The sequence below is a fragment of the Equus caballus genome, chromosome 4, assembly GCF_041296265.1.
Source record: "Equus caballus isolate H_3958 breed thoroughbred chromosome 4, TB-T2T, whole genome shotgun sequence".
NCBI lineage: Eukaryota > Metazoa > Chordata > Mammalia > Perissodactyla > Equidae > Equus > Equus caballus.
Window position 1 is genome coordinate 59,376,743 of NC_091687.1, and position 22,857 is coordinate 59,399,599.

Here is a 22,857-nt window from a genome sequence, read left to right on the forward strand (position 1 = left end):
GCCTAGAACAGTGAATTGGAGATACTTGCTTTGATCGTCACAGTGACTATTATAGAACACCCTGCAGTTGATACATGGTTTCCCACACCTATTTCTGAATCTACAGTGACACCAGTCTTTTACCACCTCAGGCTTTTCCATCCAAAGACTGACCCTGTTTTCCTTGAAGAGTTTCACTTTTTACTATCTACCAGTGTGGATGAACACTAAAAAAATGGACTCCATAAATATTTTAGAAGAATTGGAAAATAATTTAATGCTAATATTTAAATGTTCTTCCACACAAATCTACCAAAAATTCCCTTTAGAAACTGAGGTTAAAATTTCTTACTTTAATCAGTTTTTTAGATATGTAAACTATTATATAAGTAATGAAGAGAAACAGTGTTACCGAGCAGCAGACAAGCTGCTAGAGAATATGTTTTATAGTTGAAGAAAATCTGTTTTAAAAAATCTCCTAAACCGAGGACTTTGGGAACATGGACATCCATCTTTTCCCTGTTCCTATGCTATCTATGTTTCCTTATACTTCCCATCTAAGTACAATGGGAAACCCTGGACATTTTATATAAAACAAACGTAAGAAGAACTGGAAGGAAAAACGTCAGACTAGCTAGGGACCTCAGGACTCAAGAACGACACAGAGGTATGTTTCCTGGGTTTTCTTTTTAACTCATTGTATTCCAGGCTTGGTGCTGAAGAAGCCAGCAACTTAGAAATACCACCAGGCACAGATGAGAAAATCCCCAACGGAAGAAGCCTGTTCTCTGTAGCCAGGAAAGGGGCAGCCTAGCAAGACAGAAAACTTTTAGACAATAACCATTTTCTTTCAAACACTACAGAAAAGAATTGTGGCTGCCCCATCACCCACATGTTCAAAGGCCAAATTGGGAGCCTAGACTTCCACCCTTGCAAAGCTATAATGGGGCATCCAACACCTGCCCCTGTCACCCATAGTACCAGTGGAGACCTCGTGAGGAGCCAAGACTTCTACCCCCACATGACATTAATGAGGTGCCCATCTTCCTTCCACTGGGGTCGTGTCAGAGGAGTCCTAGTGGAGAGTTGGGACTTTTACCATTGCCCGGTGGTAAGGAGGCCATCCCCACCACAATGTCAATGAAGAATTCATGGAGACATAGAACTTCCACCTCCATCCAGCAGTGATGAGGAGCTCACAACCCTTGGGTGACATTAGAGGCTAAGTGGGGAACCTAGACTTCTGCCTCCACCTGGCAGTAACAAGGTGACACCCCTCTGCCCTGCCACTTTGGTCAGAGAAAACCACCTAAAACAGGAGGTTTAAATAAGATACAAAATCTCATTACATAATATGTGAATGTCCAGGTTTCAAATATAAATCACCTGTCATACCAAGAACTGGGAAAATCTCTAATTGAATGAAAAGACAACCAATGACAGATGTTAGAATTATCTGAAAAAGATTTTAAAGCAGTCATGATTAAAAAGGCTTCATTGAGGAATTAACACAAAGCAAATGAAAAAACAGAAAGCTTGAACAAAGAAATAGAAAATCTCAGCAGATAAGTAGAACATATAGAGAAAAACCAAATGGAAATTTTTGAACTTCAAAATATAATAATTTGGGGCCAGCCCTGTGGCCAAATGGTTAAGTTCGCCTGCTCTACTTTGGCAGCCCAGGGTTTCACCAGTTCAGATCCTGGGTGCAGACATGGCACCACTCGTCAAGCATTGCTGAGGCAGCGTCCCACACAGCACAACCAGAAGGACCTACAACTAGAATATACAACTATGTACTCGGGGGCTTTGAGGAGGAGGAGGAGAAGAAGAAGAAGAAGAAGAAGAAGAAGAAAAAGATTAGCAACAGATGTCAGCTCAGGTGCCAATCTTTTAAAAGAAAATTGAAATAAAAAGCTCAGCAGATTGGCTCAACAACAGAAAGGAGAGGACAGAGGAAAGAATCAGTGAACTGTAATATAGAACCATGTAATTACCCAATCTGAATAACAGAGAAAATAGACTGAAAAAAACCAAAGCTTTAGGGACCTGTGGGACTATAACAAAAGATGTAACATTTGTGTCATTGGAATTTTGGAAGGAGAGGAGAATGAGGGCAGAGCTGGGAAAATACTCAAAAAAATATGGCAGCAAACTTCCTAAATTTGGCAAGAGACATAGACCTCAGATTCAAGAAGCTGAGTGAACCCCAAGCAGGATAAGCCCCCAAAAAATCCATGGCAAGATACATCATAATTAAACTTCTGAAAAATTTAAAGAATGACTATAAAAAAAATCTTAAAAGCAGCTAAAGAAAAATCATACCTTACATATAGTGGGAAAACAATTCAAATGTCCGCAGATTCCTCATCAGAAACCATAGAGGCCAGAAGGAAGTAGCAAAATATTTTTCAAGTGCTGAAAGAAAAGCACAATCAGCCAGAATTCTATACCCCGTGAAATATCCTTCAGTAATGAAGGGGAAATCAAAGACAATCTCAGATGAAGGAAAAGTATTTGTCACCAGCAGACCTACCTTAAGAGATGGTGAAAGGAAGTTCTCTAAATAGAAAAGAAATGACAAAAGGAGGAACCTTGGAACTATCAGGAAGGAAGAAGATGGTATATAAAAATAAGAGTAATTCAGAAGCTTTCCTTTTCTTCTTGAGTTTTCTAAATTATGATGGTTGAAGCAAAACTTATAACACTGTCTGATGTGATTCTAAATGTATGTAGAAGAAATATTTAAGACAATATATTATAAATGGAATAGGATAAAAGGACGGTGCATTAAGGTTTTCCAGAAAAGCAGAACAGTGAGAAAGGGAGAGATTGATGGACTTTAAGAAATTGGCTTATGTAGTTGTAGGGGCTGGAAAGTCCAAAGTGTGTAGGGCAGGCTGGCAGGCTGAAAATTCTTGAAAGAGTTGATGTTGCAGTCCTGAGTCTGAAGGCAGTCAGTCTGGGGGAAGAACACCTTTCTATTCCAGGAACCTCTTTCTTTTTTCTTAATGTCTTCAGCTGATTGGATAAGGTTCACCCACATTATGGTGAATAATCTGCTTTACTGAAAGTCTACTGGTTTAAATGCTAATCACATCTAAAAACTACCTTCAAAGCAACATCTAGACTGGTGGATTTGTCTGGGCACCATAGCCTACCCAAGTTGACACATAAAATGAACCATCACAGATGGTAAAGAGAGGTAAAGCTTATATATTTCGCTCACATTGGTAAAATGACTAAGTTATGTACATGATGTAATACCTAGAGCAACCACTAAAACTATACAAAGAGATACATTCAAAAACATTACGGATAATCAATAAAGAATTGTAAAAAATATTCGACAGGAAAGAGAAAACAGGGAAGTGAAAAACAGAACAAGCAAAACAAAAAATGAAGTGACAGACTTAAGTCCTAATACATCACAATTACATTAAATATAAATGTTCTAAATACACTAGTTAAAGGACATTGGCAGACTGGATTAAAAAACATGACCCAGGTATGTACTGTCTGCAAGAAATTCACTTTAATGATATTGGCTGGCTGAAAGTAAAAGGATGGGAAAAGATATATCATGCAAACATTAGTCAGAGGAAAGCAGGAGTGGCTCCATTCATATCCGATAAAGTAGACTTCAGAGCAAAGAAAACTACCAAAGTCAGAGAAGGACATTATGTAACTGTAAAAGGATCAACCCACCAAGAAGAAATAACAATACTAAATGTGTACGTACAAACTGATAGAATTAAAAGGAAAAATAGGTAAGTCCACAATGATGGTTGAGAGCTTAAACACTTCCCTCTCAGGAGCTGATAGAATACTACTAGACAGAAAATCCACAAGGATATAGAAGATCTGAAGAACACAATCTAATCAGTGGAATCTTATTTACATATATAGAAGCTTCAACAACAGCAGAATACATGTTTTTTTAATAGTCCGTGGAATATTCAGCAAAATAGACCTTATCGTGAGCCATAAAACAAACCTTAACAAATTTAAAAGAATTCAAATCATACAGTATGTTCTCGGACCGCAGTGAATTCAAGCTAGAAATCAATAACAGATAATAGAAAAATCTCTAAACAATTGGGAACTAAACAGTATACTCGTAAATAATCAGTGGGTCAAAGAGGAAGTCTCAAGGGAAATTTTAAAAATACATTGAACTGAATGAAAATATAAAAACTGTGGGACACAGCTAAAGCAGTGTTGAGAGGGAAATTTAGAGCACTAAATGCATACATTAGAAAAGAGGAAAGGTTTCAAATTCATAATCTAAGCTCCCACCTCAAGAACCTAGAAAAAAAAGAGCAAAATAAGCCCAGAGCAGGCAGAAGGAAGGAAATGATCAAGATAAGAACAGAAATCTATGAAATAGAAGCAAAAACAGTAGAGAAGATCAGTGAAACAAAGAGCTTGTCCTTAGAAAGGGTCAAAAAAATTGACAAACTTCTAGCAAGACTGACAGAAGATAAAAGAAGATACAAATTGCCAATATCAGGACTGAAAAAATGAGTATCACTACAGACTCTGCAGAGATCAAAAGGATAATGAGGGACTACTCTGAACAGCTGTACACACATAAATTTAATAATTTAGATGAAATGGATGAGATCCTTGAAAACCACAAACTACCACACTCACCCAGTATGAAATAGATAATTTGAATAGCCCTCTAACTATTAGGGAAGTTGAATTTATAGTTTAAGAACTCCCAAAAAATAAATATCTAGGCCCAGATGGTTTCACTGGAGAATTCTGTCAGAAATTTATCAATTAATAGCAATTCTACACAGTCTTTTCCAGAAAATAGAAGAGGAGGGAACACTTCCCAGGTCATTTCATGAAGCTGATAGCTTTATGCCAAAACCAAAGATAGTATAAGAAATAAAAGTTACAGACCAATCACTATCCTTTGGGAATATAGATGTGAAAATCCTTAGGAAAATATTAGCAAACAACTCAGCAACATAAAAAGAATTAAACACCATGCCCAAGTGGTGTTTATTCCAGGGATGCAAGGCTGGTTCAATTTTCAAAAATCAGTGGATGTAATACACCATATTACAGGCTAATGAGAGGGAAGTGAGTGTTACTAGAAAAGACAACGTAGGTGTCCTTGTGGTGATGGAAGTAATCTGCTTCTTGACTGTATCAGTGTCCATACTCCAGTTGTGATGTTGTATATAGTTTTGCAAGATGTTACTATTGGGAGAAACTGGGTAGAGGGTGCAGAAATTTCTATATTACTTCTTACAACTATATGTAAATCTACAATTGTCTCAAAATAAAAAGGTTACTTACCACTTAAAAAAGAAAAAACCTAAACCAACCTGTAAAATGAGTAGTTCTTGTATTCTAAATATGTTAAAGGAAAGTCAATCTCAAAATTCCTGTCAGAAATGATTTTGATGTGGCTATTTAAAACATAGCTTATTTTATGATTTAGTCAAATTCATTATCTAGCTTTTTTCACTTCAGAAAAGTTAGGCTTATTTTATGTTCTTAGGCATTTAATTTGTATTTAAGGTTTAATGGGAACATATCTTGATCCACTCATGAGATCTAAACAGTGTGCCTTGCAATATTAAGTAGGGAAATAATAAAATATTTGTTGAATGACATAATTTATTCAACACTCAATGGGAGAAGGTAGCTGTATTGAAAATAAAATATTAAACAATGTACTTTTAATTATAGAGTTTATGAGGTTTTTGAAACCAGTTTTATTGAACAATACTCTTTGCTCTGATATTTAAATTAGTTCATATTTCTTAGATAATGTTCTTGTTTTATTGCCAGCTCCATCATAAAACTTTACAGTGGGTAATTCACTTTGATAGTCAAGAAGTGACTTTTAAGTTTTCTTCCTTGTACCATTAAGCTGATGTTAGTGGTGGTAAAATATCAGTTTGAATTTGAAAAATAGTAATAAGGAAAAGTTTTTGACTTATACGATACGTTAAATACTTCTGTGTTTTGTTTTCATTAGGCATCTTGCATTTTACTACAGTTTGTGTGTGTGTGTGTGTGTCTGTGTAAACACATGGTTATCTTTATATCTGCCTCTCCTCTATACAACAGATTTAAGGCAGCTCACAATAAGAATACAAACAAAACCTATTGAGATATAAATAAGAGAGAAATCAAGACAGAGGCATATAAGTATGGGGTCCACAAAGGCATGTGTGCTTGCTGTTTGTGTTGGTCCTCTGCTCTGTCATCCTCAAATTTATTCCTCACCCTTTCTCTGTTCTGTTTTGTATCTCAGGGGAGGGTGATTCCAGTAGGTAGCATTTTCCAAGTTCCCAAATCACCTAGCTTCTATGTGGGTTCAGCCAATGGGAGGCACTGGTGGGAGTTTGGAAAGTAGGAGGAAGGAAAGGGTAGGGTATTTTCTCCCTCCCTCTGCCTCAGGTGGGGTCTCCTTTGTAGCACCAGCTCCTGCCAGACTGCCTGCCTTGGCTCTGTTCTCCACAAGGTGTCCTTGGACTTGGGTTCTGGTGATATCACTGCTTTCTCCCTCCGTTCCGTAGACCTTGGGATGATAGTGGCTTCCTACTGTACCTCATACTCTCTGGTTATGTTTAATAGTTAGAATCTTTTATATACAATATCTTTAGTATATTTAATAGCACTATATCTTCCTTCTGATTTGTGTGTACTGTGACATAATTGGACTAGGTACTATTTGATAGTATCTGTATGTTCTTATGAGCTTTTGTAATAGCCTTTTTTTTTTTCTTTTTAACCATTTGATTTTTTTCTCCCAGAATAGAGAAGCTTAAAGCAGAAGTAGAACAAGTTTAAAGAGTTTTATTCCTAAATCTGATCCTTCAGATCAAAATTAGTCTCAACAGTGGTACCACCTACCAAACACGTGAATCAGACATTCAGCCAAATGTTCATTTCAAACATTTGTTGAGTGTCTGCTGTGTCGTGAAGCATCAAGCTGGGTAAACTGAGAGTAAAAGGACAGATATGAGATGGTCTCCACTTTCCAGTTGCTTTTAGGCTTTCTGAAGAGGGCCTCATGGTGGGGAAGGCGTTCTTATTGCTAGCACCTTCAGTGATAGGGCTTTATGGGGGAGTACTGTAGACGCCCATGTAATAAAAACATATAATTCCCATAAATATGTAATCTCAGGAAATGTAAATATAAAATTGTATTGTCAGTCTAGAAAAAAGGGGAGTTTTGGTGTATTCAAAAAAATCCCAAGTTCAGGAAACACTAGGTTTGTTCTGGTTTTTCAGCTGATTTTTATATCATGGAGCAAGGTAGTTAAAATCTCTTAGTCTTTTGTAGTATTTTATTAATACAATTGATTTTAGAAATTTTGAAAGGGGATATTTAATGATAATTTAGGACATTGTTAAAGTAAAATTATCATATAATTTTTCTCACTAATCCCAACTTTTCCTTTTGTTGCTATTCCCAACCCTAACTCTAATCAATGATTAGGCTGTACCCTTATCATTCCTGTCACACCTGGCCTTGGTGTCAGACCTTCTAGAGCTTTCGCTTTGTGTATGCTAACGTGCTGGTAACCCTCCCCTTAGTCTACTCTACCCTGTCTGGCTAACCTCTTCACATGTTATACAAGAGGTGACTGCCAGGGAAAAATGGAGATCCAGTAGGTACCTTTTAGTCTTGTTGCTGAAGAATTTTTAAAAATATTTAATTCTGTCATATTTACCAAATTCTATTATAACTCTTGATTGAAAGGTCTTAAAAAAGAAATGTCTCCTCTCCCCGTCTTTTATTTTGAAAATTTTCAATCTACAGAAAATTGGGAAAATTTGTGGTAATTTGAAAGATCATGAAATGATCATGAAATGAAAGATCATATATCTTTCATCTAGACTCACCATTTGCTAAAAAATTTCCGACATTTGTTTGTGTCTTTCCCTCTCTATACAAATATATATGCTTTTGTGGGGTACTGTTTGAAAGAAGTTATATATACCATGACATTTCATCCATGAATACTTCTTGTCAAAGGATTTTTCTTGTACTTTTTTTCTTGTAAATTCCCACTAAACTAGAATATGTAAGTGCTCATGATGAATGATGCCAGAAGATGCACTGCATGGAGAGTCTCATTCTTGCATCACTAGACTTCCTCCAAATAAAGTTTTCCCCTCACCTTATTTATTTTTTTAAAGATTTTAGTTTTTTCCTTTTTCTCCCCAAAGCCCCCTGGAACATAGTTGTGTATTTTTAGTTGAGGGTCCTTCTAGTTGTGGCATGTGGGACGCCGCCTCAGCATGGCCTGATGAGTGGTGCCATGTCCATGCCCAGGATCTGAACCGGCAAAACCCCAGGCCACTGAAGCGGAGCGCGCGAACTTAACCACTCGGCCATGGGGCCAGCTTCTTCCCTTCACTTTACATTACATATTCATTTTATTTTTTAATAAGCATTTTCTAACCACCCTCTACCACCACCCACCACCACCACTCTCACTACTTTCTGATACTTTTTTTTTTTCACTTTTAACAAATTGTGTTTATATATATATATATATATATATATATATAACAGAATTTTCCATTTTGACCATTTTTAAGTGTAAGGTTAGCGGCTTTAATTATATTCACAGTGTTGTACAATCGTTACTTGCATCACTCCAAAAAAGAAACTCTAATCATTAAGCAATAACTCGCCATTTCCCCCTTCCTCTCGCCTTGGTAACCTCTAAGCTACTTCCTGTCTCTGTGTATTTGTCTCTTCTAGATAGTCCACATAGTGGAATCATATTTGTCATTTTTTTGTCTGGCTTATTTCACTTTGCACAGTGTCTTTAAGGTTTATCCATGTTGTAGTGTGTATCAGAACATCACTCCTCATGGCTAAATAATATTCCATTTTGTTGATCTGTCTATTGATGGACGCTTGGGTTTCCACCGTTTGGTTATTGTGAATAATTCTGAAATGAGCATTGGCATACAAGTATTTCTTTGAGTCTCTGCTTTCAATTTCTTGGTGTATATACCTATGAGTGGAATTGCTGGGTCATGTGGTAGTTTTATGTTTAGCTTTTTGAGGAACTGCCAAACTGTTTTCCACAGTGGCTGCACCATTTTATATTCCCACCAGCAGTGTAGGAGGGTTCCAACTTCTCCACATCCTCGCCAATGCTTATTTTCCCTTTCTCTGATTATAGCCATCCTAGTAGGTGTGAAGTGGTATCTCATCGTGATGTTGGGCGTCTTTTCATGTGCTGCTTGTTCATTTGTATATCTTCTTTGGAGAAATGTCTGTTCAGGTTCTTTGCTCATTTAAAAAGTTGGGTGGTTTATTTTTTTGTTGTTGAGTTTGAGTTCTTTATATGTTCTTGATATTAAGCCCTTGTCACATATATGATTTGCAAGTATTTTCTTCCATTCTGTAGGTTGTCTTTCCACTTTCTGGATAATGTTCTTTGATGCCCCAAAGTTTTAAATTTTGATGAAGTCCAATTTATCTATTTTTTCTTTTGCTCATTCTTTTTCTGATATCTTAGTAACAGAATCATAAGCAGATTTATCAGTTGTTATTAGATGATTTTTCTCCTCATCACAGATTAGAGTTTGAGCTGCTTTTTTTGGTCCAGGATCAATAAAAAATAACAGTATTAGTTGCCATGGATTGATACCTAATATGTGCTTGGTGCCTTTGGGAAACCTGAGAAAATAGAATTCAAAGGAACAAAAGCCTCATTAATTTCATTCTTGCCAAGTAAATTCTACTGAAACCCCTAACCTCCCAAAGAAATTAGAAGATATGTTCTTCCCCATTATTTTCTGGAAGAATTTAAGTCAGAACTACTGCTCGTATTTCTGCTGCACTAATCAGGTTCCTGGCATCTGCCCTGGATCCTAGGCTCCCCCGACACTTCAGCTTGTGGAGGTTCCAGGTTTCTTGTCTCTCCATTTGACTGAATTTCTTACTTAGCTCAGCCAGCTTTTTACCTTACCTAGTCTGTAGTCATCTTTACAAACTGCTTAAGAAACTCAAGGTAAATGTGTTTCTTAGGGACTAACATTTTGAACCAGACTTTAGATTTGTTTTATTGCGCTAGACAAGTGAGAGTTTCCCTCATATTTATAGCTCTGAAATTCCTTTAAGAAGCCTTCTATGCAATGCTATTGATTAAAATAATTAGGCTTTTCCTATTTGTGGTATGAGTGCTTTCTCTCTAGTATATTTTCTCTCAGATGACTCAATAATTGTTCACTTTCCCCCTCAAACTATGAAAACACAAATATTAAGTGCTCTGTCAGTGTTTCATATGGTTTATTCTGATTTTTTCCCCTAGCGGATCTGAAAAGAACAATTGCTGTCCTTTTGGATGACATTTTACAACGCTTGGTAAAGCTGGAGAACAAAATTGACTATATTGTTGTGAATGGCTCAGCAACCAACAGTCCCAGTGGTACCACTGGGAATCTGGTGCCAGTCACCACAAATAAAAGGATAAATGCATCAGGCAGCATTAGATAGCAGTTGAAGATCACCTTGTGCTGCTGCATCCACCGTGGATTATATCCAATGGCAGAAAAGCTTTTACATCGCTGGCTAGGATAGAGTATACTTTACAATAAAAGCTCTACGCATTTTCAAGGAATATGCTGGATTCATGGAACTCTAATTCTGTTTATAAATTTTAAAAGTTATTAGTTTGCTTTCAGGCAAGTCTCTTCAATGCTGTACTATATCCTCAAAGGGAATTTGGTAACATGGTTGATGTAGTAAGTAGATAGGTGATCTTTGTATAATTTTTTTTTTGTTTGAGATCAAGCTGAGAAAAACACTGAAAGACATGGATTCATTTCTATAAAATATTTATTTAAATATATGACATGTTTTTCAGACAAATGGAGAATATTGTTATTGAATCATTCTGTCATGTGTTCTCAATAGATACGTGTTAGCCTGATACTGTTAGGAAATGTGCTTCCTCCAGTACTAGATTTAGATTATGAGCAGAGAAAGGAAGTATAAGATTGAAAATAATGTTTTGAAATCTTGACCCAGAGAATGTCTTCATTTGCACTATTCTTCAGAATAACTGGAGGTTAATTACTGTATATTTTTAAAAATTACATTTGTAAGAGTATAATCTTGAAATGGGTAGTAGCCACTGTCTGTAACCTATTCTAAACATCGGGACAATTAAACGACATTAAAATAGTAATCTGTAATCTAATATGTAGCATTTTCTTACGTATATCCTGAAGAATAAAAGATGTTTATGATGAGGTTAAAATCTAAGTTAATTCATGATTTTTCACATACATGAATGTTAATTTAAAAATTTAACCCTTTGAGTGTCTATGCTATCAGGAAAGCACATTATTTCCATATTTGGGTAATTCTTGCTTTTATTGTGTTGGTGGGGAGGGAGAGACTGAGATATTTATGAGACTGGGACTCTTAAGGACTTTAGCCAGATGTATATAATAAAGGTATTTGTGCTACATTAAATTGCTTGGAAAATGGTAACATTGTATTATATAAGAGTATCCTGCTTTATGAAATTTTGGATTTGTATAACAGATACATTAGATGTTCATTTTATATAATAACCACTTAAAAATAAAGAACATTTAAAATATAATTTAAATTATAAAGATTGACTATCTTTTCAGGAAAACAGCTATTGTAAATAGCACAAGAGATCCTAATCAAGGGTAATTTTAGTATAGAGCAAAGTACACCTCTATTTAAATTTCCCTTGTAGCAAATTTAATTGCCATATGGTGCCCTATATTTCATAGTATTTATTCTCTATAATGACTGCTTAAGTGCAGCTAGCTTTAGACAGTATTGAATTTAGTTTGGTGTTTTTCCCCCTCCTCCCCAAAGCCCCCCAATACATAGTTATATATTCAAATTGTAGGTCCTTCTGGTTGTGCTATGTGGGACACCACCTCAGCATGGCCTGATGAGCGGTGCCACGTCCACACCCAGGATCCGAAACAGCGAAGCCCTGGGCTGCCGAAGCAGAACGCATGAACTTAACCACTTGGCCATGGGGCCAGCCCCATATTGAATTTAGTTTTGAATATTGTATTGTTCATTATTACATATGCTACCATACATAGTACCAATGATTATATGTTTGATTAAAATAAGTATTTTTTTTCAAAAAATATTGTTTTATGAAATGTAGCTTTCCAAACTCTTTTCCCTGTACTCTACCTTCATGTGAAGAAATTAATTATATACCATTGCCAGGTGAAGTTTGGAATAATTGTTCAGTCTCTCTCGTGTTAGATGTGGACATTTTTTGTTTTTGTTTTCAGAGTTGAAATAAAATATATTATTTGTACTTACAAAGTGTTATCATAAGTTTTTTCTTTAATGGTAGTTGTGCATTTAATAAATGGTATATGATTAAAAGAAATCATAAATAATTTTGGGTTTTGTTCCATCAATTTCAGATATCTTTTTCAAAAGAGAAAGACGGAAGGTTGCCTTGTTCAGGATAGGACAGTTTGAGTCCAGGGATCGATGGGGAAAGTCTGGGGATTGTGATCAGAGGTGGTTCCTAGGTTTGTACCCTCAAGTTGAAGTTTACTGTTGAGTTTTTAAAAGTCATGCCTTAGTATGTATATCTTTAGTTAATCTTAGTTAACGGAGACATTAGCACAGAAGGTGTCACTAAAGATAGTAAAAACTTTCCAATTTCAGAATATCTTTGGGTTTACTCTAGGCATTGTACTGGTAAAAAAGTAATTTAAACATTATTTCACATAGTTAATGCTAACTTGGGTCTCATTTGTCTTCAAGAAACACTTAGGACCTTGACTCTGGAGTTAGGTAGACTATAGAGGCTCAAGTCTGCCTTTTTAGTGACACCATATTCTTCCTTATTTTGAATCTATAGAATCTGCCTTGTCTCATTTAATTATGTCTCAGAGGCCCAAAGTGTTAACAGCTTACATAGGAGCCTCTGTCTTGCATGTTTGCTTTAATTGCAAACAGTGTTCTATTTTTAACGAAACGCTTTGAGCTGAATAGATATCAATGTATTGTTTTCCCTTTTTTTAAGAGAAGTGTTTATCTGAAAAGGGGACATGATATGATGAAAGAGACAAAAATAAATAAAGGAGCTAAGTGAAACCATTTTTTAATAATTGAAATCCCTGAATGATTCTTAACTTTTGGTTGGAGGAATGGTAGGGTTCATGTTTTGAGAGTGCTTGAGAGCTAGAGAAGGAGAGGAGAGAGAGAAATGAATATGAAAATGAGAATAGATACAGAAAGCAAAATGGCGGGGGAAATCTGAAATTTCTCTCCCCAGGGATAGCTGCTGTTGACATTTTAGGATGTCAAAGTGAATCTGATCTCCCCTGCCCACACTCTCCATTGACTTCTCATTTCCACTTAAAATAAAATCCAGCGTTTTCACTGTGGCCTCCAAAGCTTGATTTGCCCCTGGCTGCCTCCTATCCTTACCTCTTGCTGCCCTTCTCCTTCCTAATTCCTCTTCAGCCATAGTATTGACTTTGTCTTCCTAGGACATACCAGACATGCTTTCGCCTCAGCAATGTCAAACTTGATATTTCTCTATTTGCAACTCTTGTTCCCAGATATCTTCATGGTCCCCTCCCTCACAGGTGTTTGCTCAAATGTTACGTCTTAAGGGGAGTCGTCTCTGACCACCTGCCTGAAGTAGCCTGCCTCTAGCACCCTTACCCTTTTTACTTTTCTTCATAGTTGTGATATACCTAACATTAAATTGTGTATTAACTTGTGTTTTTTCTGCTGCTTCTTAGAATCTATGCTCCCTGAAGGCAAAGACTTCATTTTGTTCACTGATATAACCTGGGCATATACAACCGTGTCTGACACAGAATAGGTACCTCATAAATATTTGTTAAAACAAGTTACTGAACCATTCTATATTTTTTGCTTTGTACGTCTATACCTTTGCTTATATCTTTAAAAATTATACCATACATACTTTTTGTACACCATAGGAACTTCTTTCCAAGTCAGCAAATATATAACTTTCATGGTTATTCCATTGTGTGTGTGGCTGTATCACAGTTGATATGTCTTTCACACAATTATTTGGCATTTTTCTTGCAAATAAAAGATTTAGACCTAGGTGCGGGACAAGTCTCATGCCTGTCCTCTTTCTCTTGTTCCATGCTGTCATTATGATTTTAGATGCTAGAGGGTAACCTAATGAAGTGTGATTAATACCCATTTGGGGGAAACAAAGTGGTGAAATATCTCCACTTGTAAAGAACTATCAGGACAGAGAAAATCCAAAATAGGTGATCGTCCTCAGACATTGTTTTATATCATGAGCAGTAGGCTAGAAGCATTTTGCAGAGTAGGGAAAAGACTAGGAATAAATGTACAGTGGCTAATCCATAATTGGGTTAAAGAACTGAGAGGGGATTGGTTAGTGGTCAGACGTGTGCTTAATCAGATCAAGTCTGTCATTTAAAGCTTTTGGCTTAAAATAAATCAGTAGTATTCATGTGTATTTAAGGAAGCTAAGCCATAAATATTTCTTAAAATTACTGTTTTTCAGATTTTAACGTCAGTATCTTTCAAACGTCTTTCCAGAATGAGTTTACGAGTCCAGTGAGTCCTTAATATATGTGCAACTTATGTCTATCTTCACATTGTGTAGAATGTGTAACTTCACGTTGCTTCTAAGTGTTGATTGCAGCATCATTCATTTGAATAAATCATTCTTTTTCATTTAACTTTCTCAGGTGCTTAATTCACCCACATATCCTTTCTTTAAAATCTGTGAATTTTTCAGGCAAAGAAATAAACTAGGATTCTGTAGAGTCTTTTTAGGTGGGAGGGCGGTATCGTAGATATGATATCAAGGCTTCAGGAAAGGAAATATTTTGAACCACTGGTGTTTCAGAATTTATACATAACATTAGCTTATGTACAGTTTTGAGATAAAAGTGATGTTTTGTTTGCTTGTTTATTTTTCATCTTCATCAGTTAGAAAAGGAGGAAAAAAAATCCCCATTTACTCTTTTCTTCAAATCTGAACTAAGAGTTTCAGGCCAAAAGCCTTGAGAGGATGGTTGGAGCAGGAGGGCAGAGAAAGGGGACCTCTGCCAGGAGGAGGGGTCCCTGGCCGCCTGCCTTGTGGAGGAGGCTCTGCACCTTGGATGTTAAATGTGCTGCAGGAGGGAGGATTTAGAGCAGGAAGGATTTGGAGAATTGGTTTTTAATAACGTCCACCATGTAATGGGATCATTATGATAATAATAAGTTATTGAGCATCTACTGAGGGCTGTGCCTTGTGCTGTGCTCTTCATGTATAATACCTCATTTAGTCGTCAAAACAACTTTGTGAGGTAGGTTCCATTATCCCCATTTTGTAGATGGTGCAGAGAAGCTGGCTGTGGGCTCTCTGGTCACAGATCTTACAGACTGCACAGCAGAGATTCAAACCTGGAAGGGGCTGTTTCCAGAGTCTGTGCTATTGGCCACCATGTTTTACCAGCTGTTCTGCCCATCTTGCCTTAAGTACACTCAAGCATTCCCCTTTACTCCCCTAATCTTCTCTCTGGGACCTAGGAACTCCTCCTCTCTGATCCAAGGGAGATCTGCTTCTCTGTTCACTCCTCACTGTCCTTAAAGGCCTGGATTAGCAACATCCGTAGAGTCTGCAAAGACATCACACGATTTGCATTTGGCTCCCAGGCATTCGTGGTAGTCCACTCATCCAGGCTGATGGCCCAGGATGGCTGGGTTTTGGGGGTGATAAGAGATGAACCAATTTCTGGGGAGTTAGTTGGGAGCACCAGGCTATGGTATTCGGGAGCTTATGAATGAGCCTGCCACAATAGTGTCTCTCACATCTGATCTTGGAATAAGGAAAAGGAGGGATTGGCTTAGTGCATATTTTCCTAGGTGAACATAAGCTTCTCTACCCTCAAGGCCATTCTTTGTGCCCACCTTGGGATTCAGGACACTATCAACTCACCTAAGGCAGTTCTCTGTCACCATAAAATTTAGCACTAAGATTTTATTTGCAAAGCTTGGGTTAGGGATTTTCTGGGGCCAAAATATTTCCATCCTTTTCCACTTCCTAGAGGCTGGACAGAGTGGAATTCAAGACTCATTCTTGGTCTATTATTTTGCTCTTGTAATCTCTTTAGGTTTTACAGATGAATCATTTGACGAATTTTTAAGAAGCCTGAGATCATCTTGATGATGACTTTTGTTTTTTTAAAGATTGGCACCTGAGCTAACAACTGTTGCCAGTCTTTTTTTTTTCCTGCTTTTTCTCCCCAAATCCCCCCCAGTACATAGTTGTATATTTTAGTTGTGGGTCCTTCTAATTGTGGCATGTGGGACACTGCCTCAGCTTGGCCTGGTGAGCAGTGTCATATCCGCGCCCAGGATCCGAACCGGCGAAACCCTGGGCCGCCGTAGCAGAGCGAGCGAACTTAACCACTCGATAACGGGGCTGGCCCCAGTGATGACTTGATTGTGTCTGATTTAAGAGTGTTTCATGTAGTATCTCTGAGTTTTCTAAAATACTAACTAGCAGAGCCTGAAAAACCTCTGGCTGTTTGTCCAAAGCTTGCCTGTTGATTTGAGAGAATTTTAAATTGCAGACCTCTGGATCCACCTTCTTTCCTTCTCTGGGATGCCTTCTACCCACGGCACGTGGTCCATGGACTAGTCATCAGACTGGAATTGACCTCTCCATGGAGAAGTGAGGTAAAAAATGACATGGAAATCCTTTCTGTTTTCAGCATTGTCCGTTATTATTCACCCCATGTAGTAAAAGGGCAGCTCTTCCTTTGGTCTCCCCCCTGAACCTGATGCATTAAAAAATGTAAAGAATACTTACTGCAAACGCTGAGAGTGCCTTTTAACTACAAATGCCCTTCTCTTAGCTTCCAGGCAAAGACACACTTGGAGGGGAAGGCAGGCAGGAGTTGGGGGTTGTGGGGGGCAGAGGTTAACATGTTAATGTATTTATTTTCTTTTTCTCCTCAGACAAGCTGCTATCATTTTCTACCTTGGAAAATAACTAAGTGGCACTTGGAATTAAACTTTTCCAGAGAAAGTGGTGAATATTGAGAGTTTTAAGTAAAAAAAAATCACTTTCTGACTCTCTGCATGACTTAATTCTCCTTTTTATCTTCTTTCCTAAATATCATGTGTTAAAAACAATATTGGATTTAAATACAGTGATAAATAACCATGGTTAACAGCAGATGGAAGGTGATGTCACCAGTGTATGCCCTAAGCAGCTCGAAGGAAGTTTTAGAAGTGCCTAACACTTCCTCAAGGTTGTTTTTCAGAGCTATGTAAGGAGGAGATACCATTGTCAACCTGCCTGAACCAGACCAAGCCCCACCACAAGAGCAGTGGCAAGAGCAGTGCCTGCACCGATGGCCCAGGAGATGACCTGAAGTGGTCCTTTGCTTCATTTTAATACTGAAACCTCCGCCCTAGATTTTAGCCTTATTAGCATAACATGTATGTGAGGGCATGTCTTAAGACTGTGCCTGTGCAAGCTAATACCTGCCTCTACATGTGATGATAAAACTTCCTTTTAAAATATTCATTCCTGACCTGAAATAAAAGATACCTGCTTCCCTTTGCTTGGGGAGCCGTGGCTTTGGAAAGAATTCCATATGATCACCTTATTTGCAGCAAATAAATTCTACTTTGTGTGACAGCTACTTCTGGTGAAGGCTCTGATTTCAACTCACCAAGAAGCAGACCCACTTTGATTCGGTAACAGTAGCTCTTTCTTTGATTGAAACAAGTGGCTTTTCTGACACAGAGCCTCAGCTGAGGGGCTGAGAGACTGCAGAAGTAGCTCTCAGCCCTCTGTTTCTAGAAGGATAAAGTTTTCCTGAGGCTAAAAAGGAAGCTAAAACCAGCTCTGAAAGGGGGAAATTTTTCTTGTCAGTTAGGGCTCAGTTAACTTTACCGGGAAAAGAATGAGCTTGGTTCCTCCTTTTATCCTCAGGAAGACTTACGCTGTACCTTCCACCCCTTTCTTCTTCAGGGAGTCTACACCTCCCATAGACTGATGCCAAAGTGGGCAGAACTGGTTTCTTCACAACACAGAAGGCCAGATGCAGAGTATTATCCTTTGCCTCTGCAAAGCCAAAATAACTATATTTCTTGCTGGTGAGAAGGCAAGAGTGCTGGCCACAAAGAAACAGTGTCTCAACTCTAGTCACAGCTGGGACTCTTTGCCATCTTAGAATGTCCTGTTGAAATTCCAAACAGATGAAGGCAAGCCGAGAGCTGGTCACAACTATGACACAATTCTACTGTTTCCTATTTTCAGGCTTTGCCTGCCCTATTTTGTATCACATGGTCCAGATTTGTCCTTTTTCATTTCCTTGCTTGAAATGCCTTTCCCTTCCTCTCTTTGAGTCCAGTCCTTTTTACCAATGTGCTTCTCAAGGTTTACCTACCTAGTATTCCAAGTTTATGATTCCCAGCCGTAAGAGTTTTCCCTTTTCTCCGAATCCTGTATCGCTTGTGGTCTCTGTTTCATGCATCCAGTCATTCTTTCGTGCTGTTCCCTGTGTCTGGAATGCTCTTCTCACAGCTCTTTCCATGAGTGGCTTCTTTTCATTCTTCAAGTCTCAACTGAAATGCCCCTCCTATAAAGCGATCTTCCCTCACTACCCATTCTAAACTAGAAGGCTTTAACTACATCAAACTCAAAAGCTTCTGCACAGCAAAGGGAACTGTCAACAAAATGAAAAGGCAACCTACTGATTGGGAGAAGATATTTGCAAATCATATATCCAATAAGGGGTTAATATCCAAAATACATCAAGAATTCATACAACTCAACAGCAAGAAAAGGAACAACCCAATTAACAAATGGGCAAAGGACCCGAACAGACATTTTTTTAAAGAAGATATACAGAGGAACAACAGGCACATGAAAAGATGTTCAATATGACTATTAGGCAAATTCAAATCAAAACCACAATGAGATATCACCTCACGCCCGTCAGAATGGCTATTATTAAAAAGACAAGAAATAGTAAGTGTTAGGATGTGGCGAACAGTGAACCCTCATACACTGCTGGTGGGAATGTAAATTAGCGCAACCTCTATGGAAAACAGTATGGAGATTCCTCAACAAATTAAAAATAGAGCTACCATATGATCCAGCTATTCCATTTCTGGGTATTTATCCAAAGAACATGAAAACACTAATTCGAAAAGATGTTCGCACCCTCATGGTTATTGCAGCATTATTCACAATAGCCAAGACTTGGAAACAACCTAAGCGCCCATCAACAAATGAATGGGTAAAGAAGATGTGTTATATGTGTGTTATATTTATATAAAAGATAAAATCTTGCCATAAAAATGATGAAATCTTGCCGTTTGCAGCAATATGGATAGACCTTGAAGGTATTACGCTAAGCAAAATAAGTCAGATAGAGAAAGACAAACACCGTATGATCTCACTCATGTGGAAGATATAAAACAACACCACCACCAAACAAACACATAGATACAGAGAACAGACTGGTGGTTACCAGAGGGGAAGACGGAGGAGGGAAGGCAAAAGGAGACATTTGTACAGTGACAGATGGAAACCAGACTTTGGGTGGGGAACATGATGTAGTGTATACAGAAACTGAAATATAATGATGTACACCTGAAATTTATGTAGTGTTATAAACCAGTTACCTCAATAAAAATAAATAAAAAATAAAATAAAATAGGAGCCTTTTCTATATATTCAGAGACTGTCGTGTCTCCAGCCCCTAGCACAGTACCTGGCATATAGTAAATATTTGTCAAATGAATTAACAAATGAATTCATTTATTATTTCAATTTAATGTGTAATGATTTTCATCTTAAAAACAAAAACTTTGATAACTTCTAGAACTGAGACATGTCTAAAGATAGGAGAGATTAGACTCACGTCTGTTTGAGAAATTTTCTGGGAACTAACTCATTCTAGCGGATGAACTATGTCAGTTGCCAATGTATGTTTCACAGATAGTGGTTTAATACGAATACAAAGAAATGATTCTGCATGTTTTGCTCATATTCTCTGTGTTCTTCCCCTACTTGTTCTCTGGGGATTTCGAGAAAAATGTTTTTGTTTATTTTCTAATGATCTTTAATGCACATCTGAATGTATTGTGATAGATGGATATAGTTTAAATAGGATATTATCAAACTTTTTATGCTAGCTATTTCTATGCAAAAAACTCATGTATTTTAATATAGCAAGTAAATATTATTTGAAGCTGATTGTTTTAAAATACTATAGATTTTTAAAGTTGAAGTAGGTGTTTAATACATATTTGTTAAGTTAACATGAGAAAAGGGATCTGAGGAATAGCACATTTAAAGCAATAGAAAGATTTCATATTTCTACAATTCATAGATTGTATCAAGTGCAGTCCATATTCAGGACTTACATTTTTCTTAAAAATATTAAGGACTACATAGTACGATGTTTCAAATGGCAAGTTATGATCCTTTAGGGAGATATGTAATCAATTTAGTGGGCCGTGACCAGCATTTTGAAGGAATGGAATAAAATTAAAATATCAGATTGCATCGTAAGTAATAAGGGTAAGTGTTTCCTGAAACTTTTGATTCAGATCTCTCTATGTGTGTGTTTCCTGGGTCATGATATAAAATGTATTTCTTAAGTAAGTTGAGGTTAAAAAAGTTTTAAAAGCCACTGATATAATTATACAGATTATTATTTACACAAAGCTGTTCTCATTTTGCTTGATTTAAGAAGAAAAATAATTGATACGGAAGTCTAGTTTGTTGCTAGCAGCAAGAAGAAAAGCAAACTTCTAGACCAGACAAGCCATATAGGACTTTTTTTTTTTTTCCAGGTTGGGGAGACAATTAGAAGAAACTAAAATATCTGCTTTACTAATAAATTCAAGTCATGTTCTGGGAGATCCTTGATCAAATTTCTCTTTATAGACTTGCCACTCCCCATACTATGTAATTAATAATTTTCTCGTTTATTATAGGAAACAAATGGCACTATCAAGTTATGATATCAACTAATGTTTTTAAGTGACACTGAGAACTGTGCACACCCTGAAGACAAATTATACATATTGCTTAAAAGGAATGAAAATTCATAATGCTTTTCAAATTCCCATGACAAGTCTCTTTTTTTTCGATTATGCTTACTTGCTACTTAATGTGCCTACTTGGAGAAAGCGTCTTCGCTGAACTTGCTTGAAACATACAGCAAGGTTGAAAGAATATGTCCACTATTGAGATTCTACCATTAATTTTTTATTATACTTTGCCATGTCTATCCATTAATCCATTTTGTTTTCTACACTTTTTGAAACAAATTACAGTTATCAACACACTTCACCCTAAGTACTTCAGCGTGCAAATTGTTAACTAGAGGTCAATATTTAAAGTTTCCTCTTTTGATGTAAAATTTATATGCAATAAAATGCAAAAATTTTAAGTGTGCATTAGCTGAGTTTTGACAAGTGCATTAACCTGCTACCCAAACTCTTATTAGTATATAGAACATTACCATCACACGGAAAGGCCCCTCATATCCCACCCCCACCCCACCAAACCCAAGGCAATTTTTCCCACCATAGACTAAGTTTGCCTATTCTAGAATTTTGTATAAATGGAGTCATACAGTGTGTTCTCTTGCGTCTGGCTGCTTTCGCTCATCACAGTGTTTCTGATTTTCATTTATGTTGTTGCATGTGTCAGTAATTTGTTTATTGCTGAGTAATATTTCATTGTGAGAATGTAACAGTTTGTATATCCTTTCTCCTATTGATGAACATCTGGGCTGTTTCTCATTTTTGGCTATTATGAATAAAGCTGCTATGAACATTCTTACAGATGTCTTTTTGTGAACATGTTTTCATTTCTTTTGAGTAAATACCTCAGAGTGAAATTACTGGGTCATATGGTAAGTGTAGTAAGAAATACACTTTTTCTCCAAAGTGGTTGTGCCATCTCACATTCTCATCGGTAATACAATGTATCCCCACATTCTCTCATGCTCAGGGTAGGTAATAGGCAATAGAAGCGTCATAATACCTCACTGCTTTGAAACAGTCACCCCATTGTGCCCATAAGCTTAGTTGTAGATTGTAAGCAAACCCATAAAATCATGGGTGTAGGGGTCCTGAACTGCTCCTGCATACACTGAAAAAAAGAATATTGTACCAGCAGTGGGATGAAAAAGCAAAATCTTTGAGACAGACAATAAAGGGACTAATAGAATGACCCTTTGACCAGTCTCTGCCTTTTGGTGTCCCAAAATTTGCCTGATTGCTAATTATAAAGAAAGTAAGGCTTAGCCCAGAGGAGAGAGTTGTTCTTTGACGATATTCTAAACCAAGTTGCTATCTATTTCCTTGAGAATAATTGTGTATCTTTTTGCATCTATTACAGACTTACCATGCAAATCTCAGGTACCTGGTTATAATGGGTTTTTAATCCTATTCCATATTCCTGTCAGTTTACATTTTCTTTATTATGTTAATGTGGTGAATTGCATTGATTGATTTTCAAATATTAAATCAACCTTGCATTCAAGGTTATAATGTATTATTCTTTTTATATATTATTGGATTCAATTTTGCTACTATTTTGTTTCTGGGATTTTTTTTTTTTTTTTTTGAGGAAGATTAGCCCTGAGCTAACATCTGCTGCCAATCCTCCTCTTTTTGCTGAGGAAGACTGACCCTGAGTTAACATCCGTGCCCATCTTCCTCTACTTTATATGTGGGGCGCCTGCCACAGCATGGCCTGACAAGTGGTGCCATGGCCACACCTGGGATCCAAACCAGCAAACCCAGGGCTGCCAAAGCAGAACGTGCAAACTTAACTGCTGTGCTACTGGGCTCACCCC

The 22,857-nt window shown here is 37.2% G+C and overlaps 1 protein-coding gene and 1 long non-coding RNA gene across 6 annotated transcripts in view; both read left to right on the top strand.

The window, feature by feature from the left end:
• Nucleotides 1–12,316, top strand: part of CCDC126 (coiled-coil domain containing 126) — a 32,334-nt gene extending 20,018 nt beyond the window's left edge. For all 5 annotated transcript variants that reach the window (XM_023639375.2, XM_023639374.2, XM_023639378.2 and 2 more), the window contains one exon: nt 10,293–12,316. In XM_023639375.2, the coding sequence (XP_023495143.1) occupies nt 10,293–10,477 (185 nt within the window). In that variant the 3' untranslated portion in view covers nt 10,478–12,316. The remainder of the gene's footprint in view (nt 1–10,292) is intronic.
• A 104-nt stretch (nt 12,317–12,420) lies between these two features.
• LOC138923769 (uncharacterized) lies at nt 12,421–17,670 on the top strand. The gene is made up of 5 exons (XR_011437877.1): nt 12,421–12,531; nt 13,759–13,841; nt 14,529–14,581; nt 16,591–16,696; nt 16,979–17,670. It is a non-coding gene; the product is annotated as an uncharacterized lncRNA (long non-coding RNA).
• Nucleotides 17,671–22,857: the final 5,187 nt, after the last annotated feature.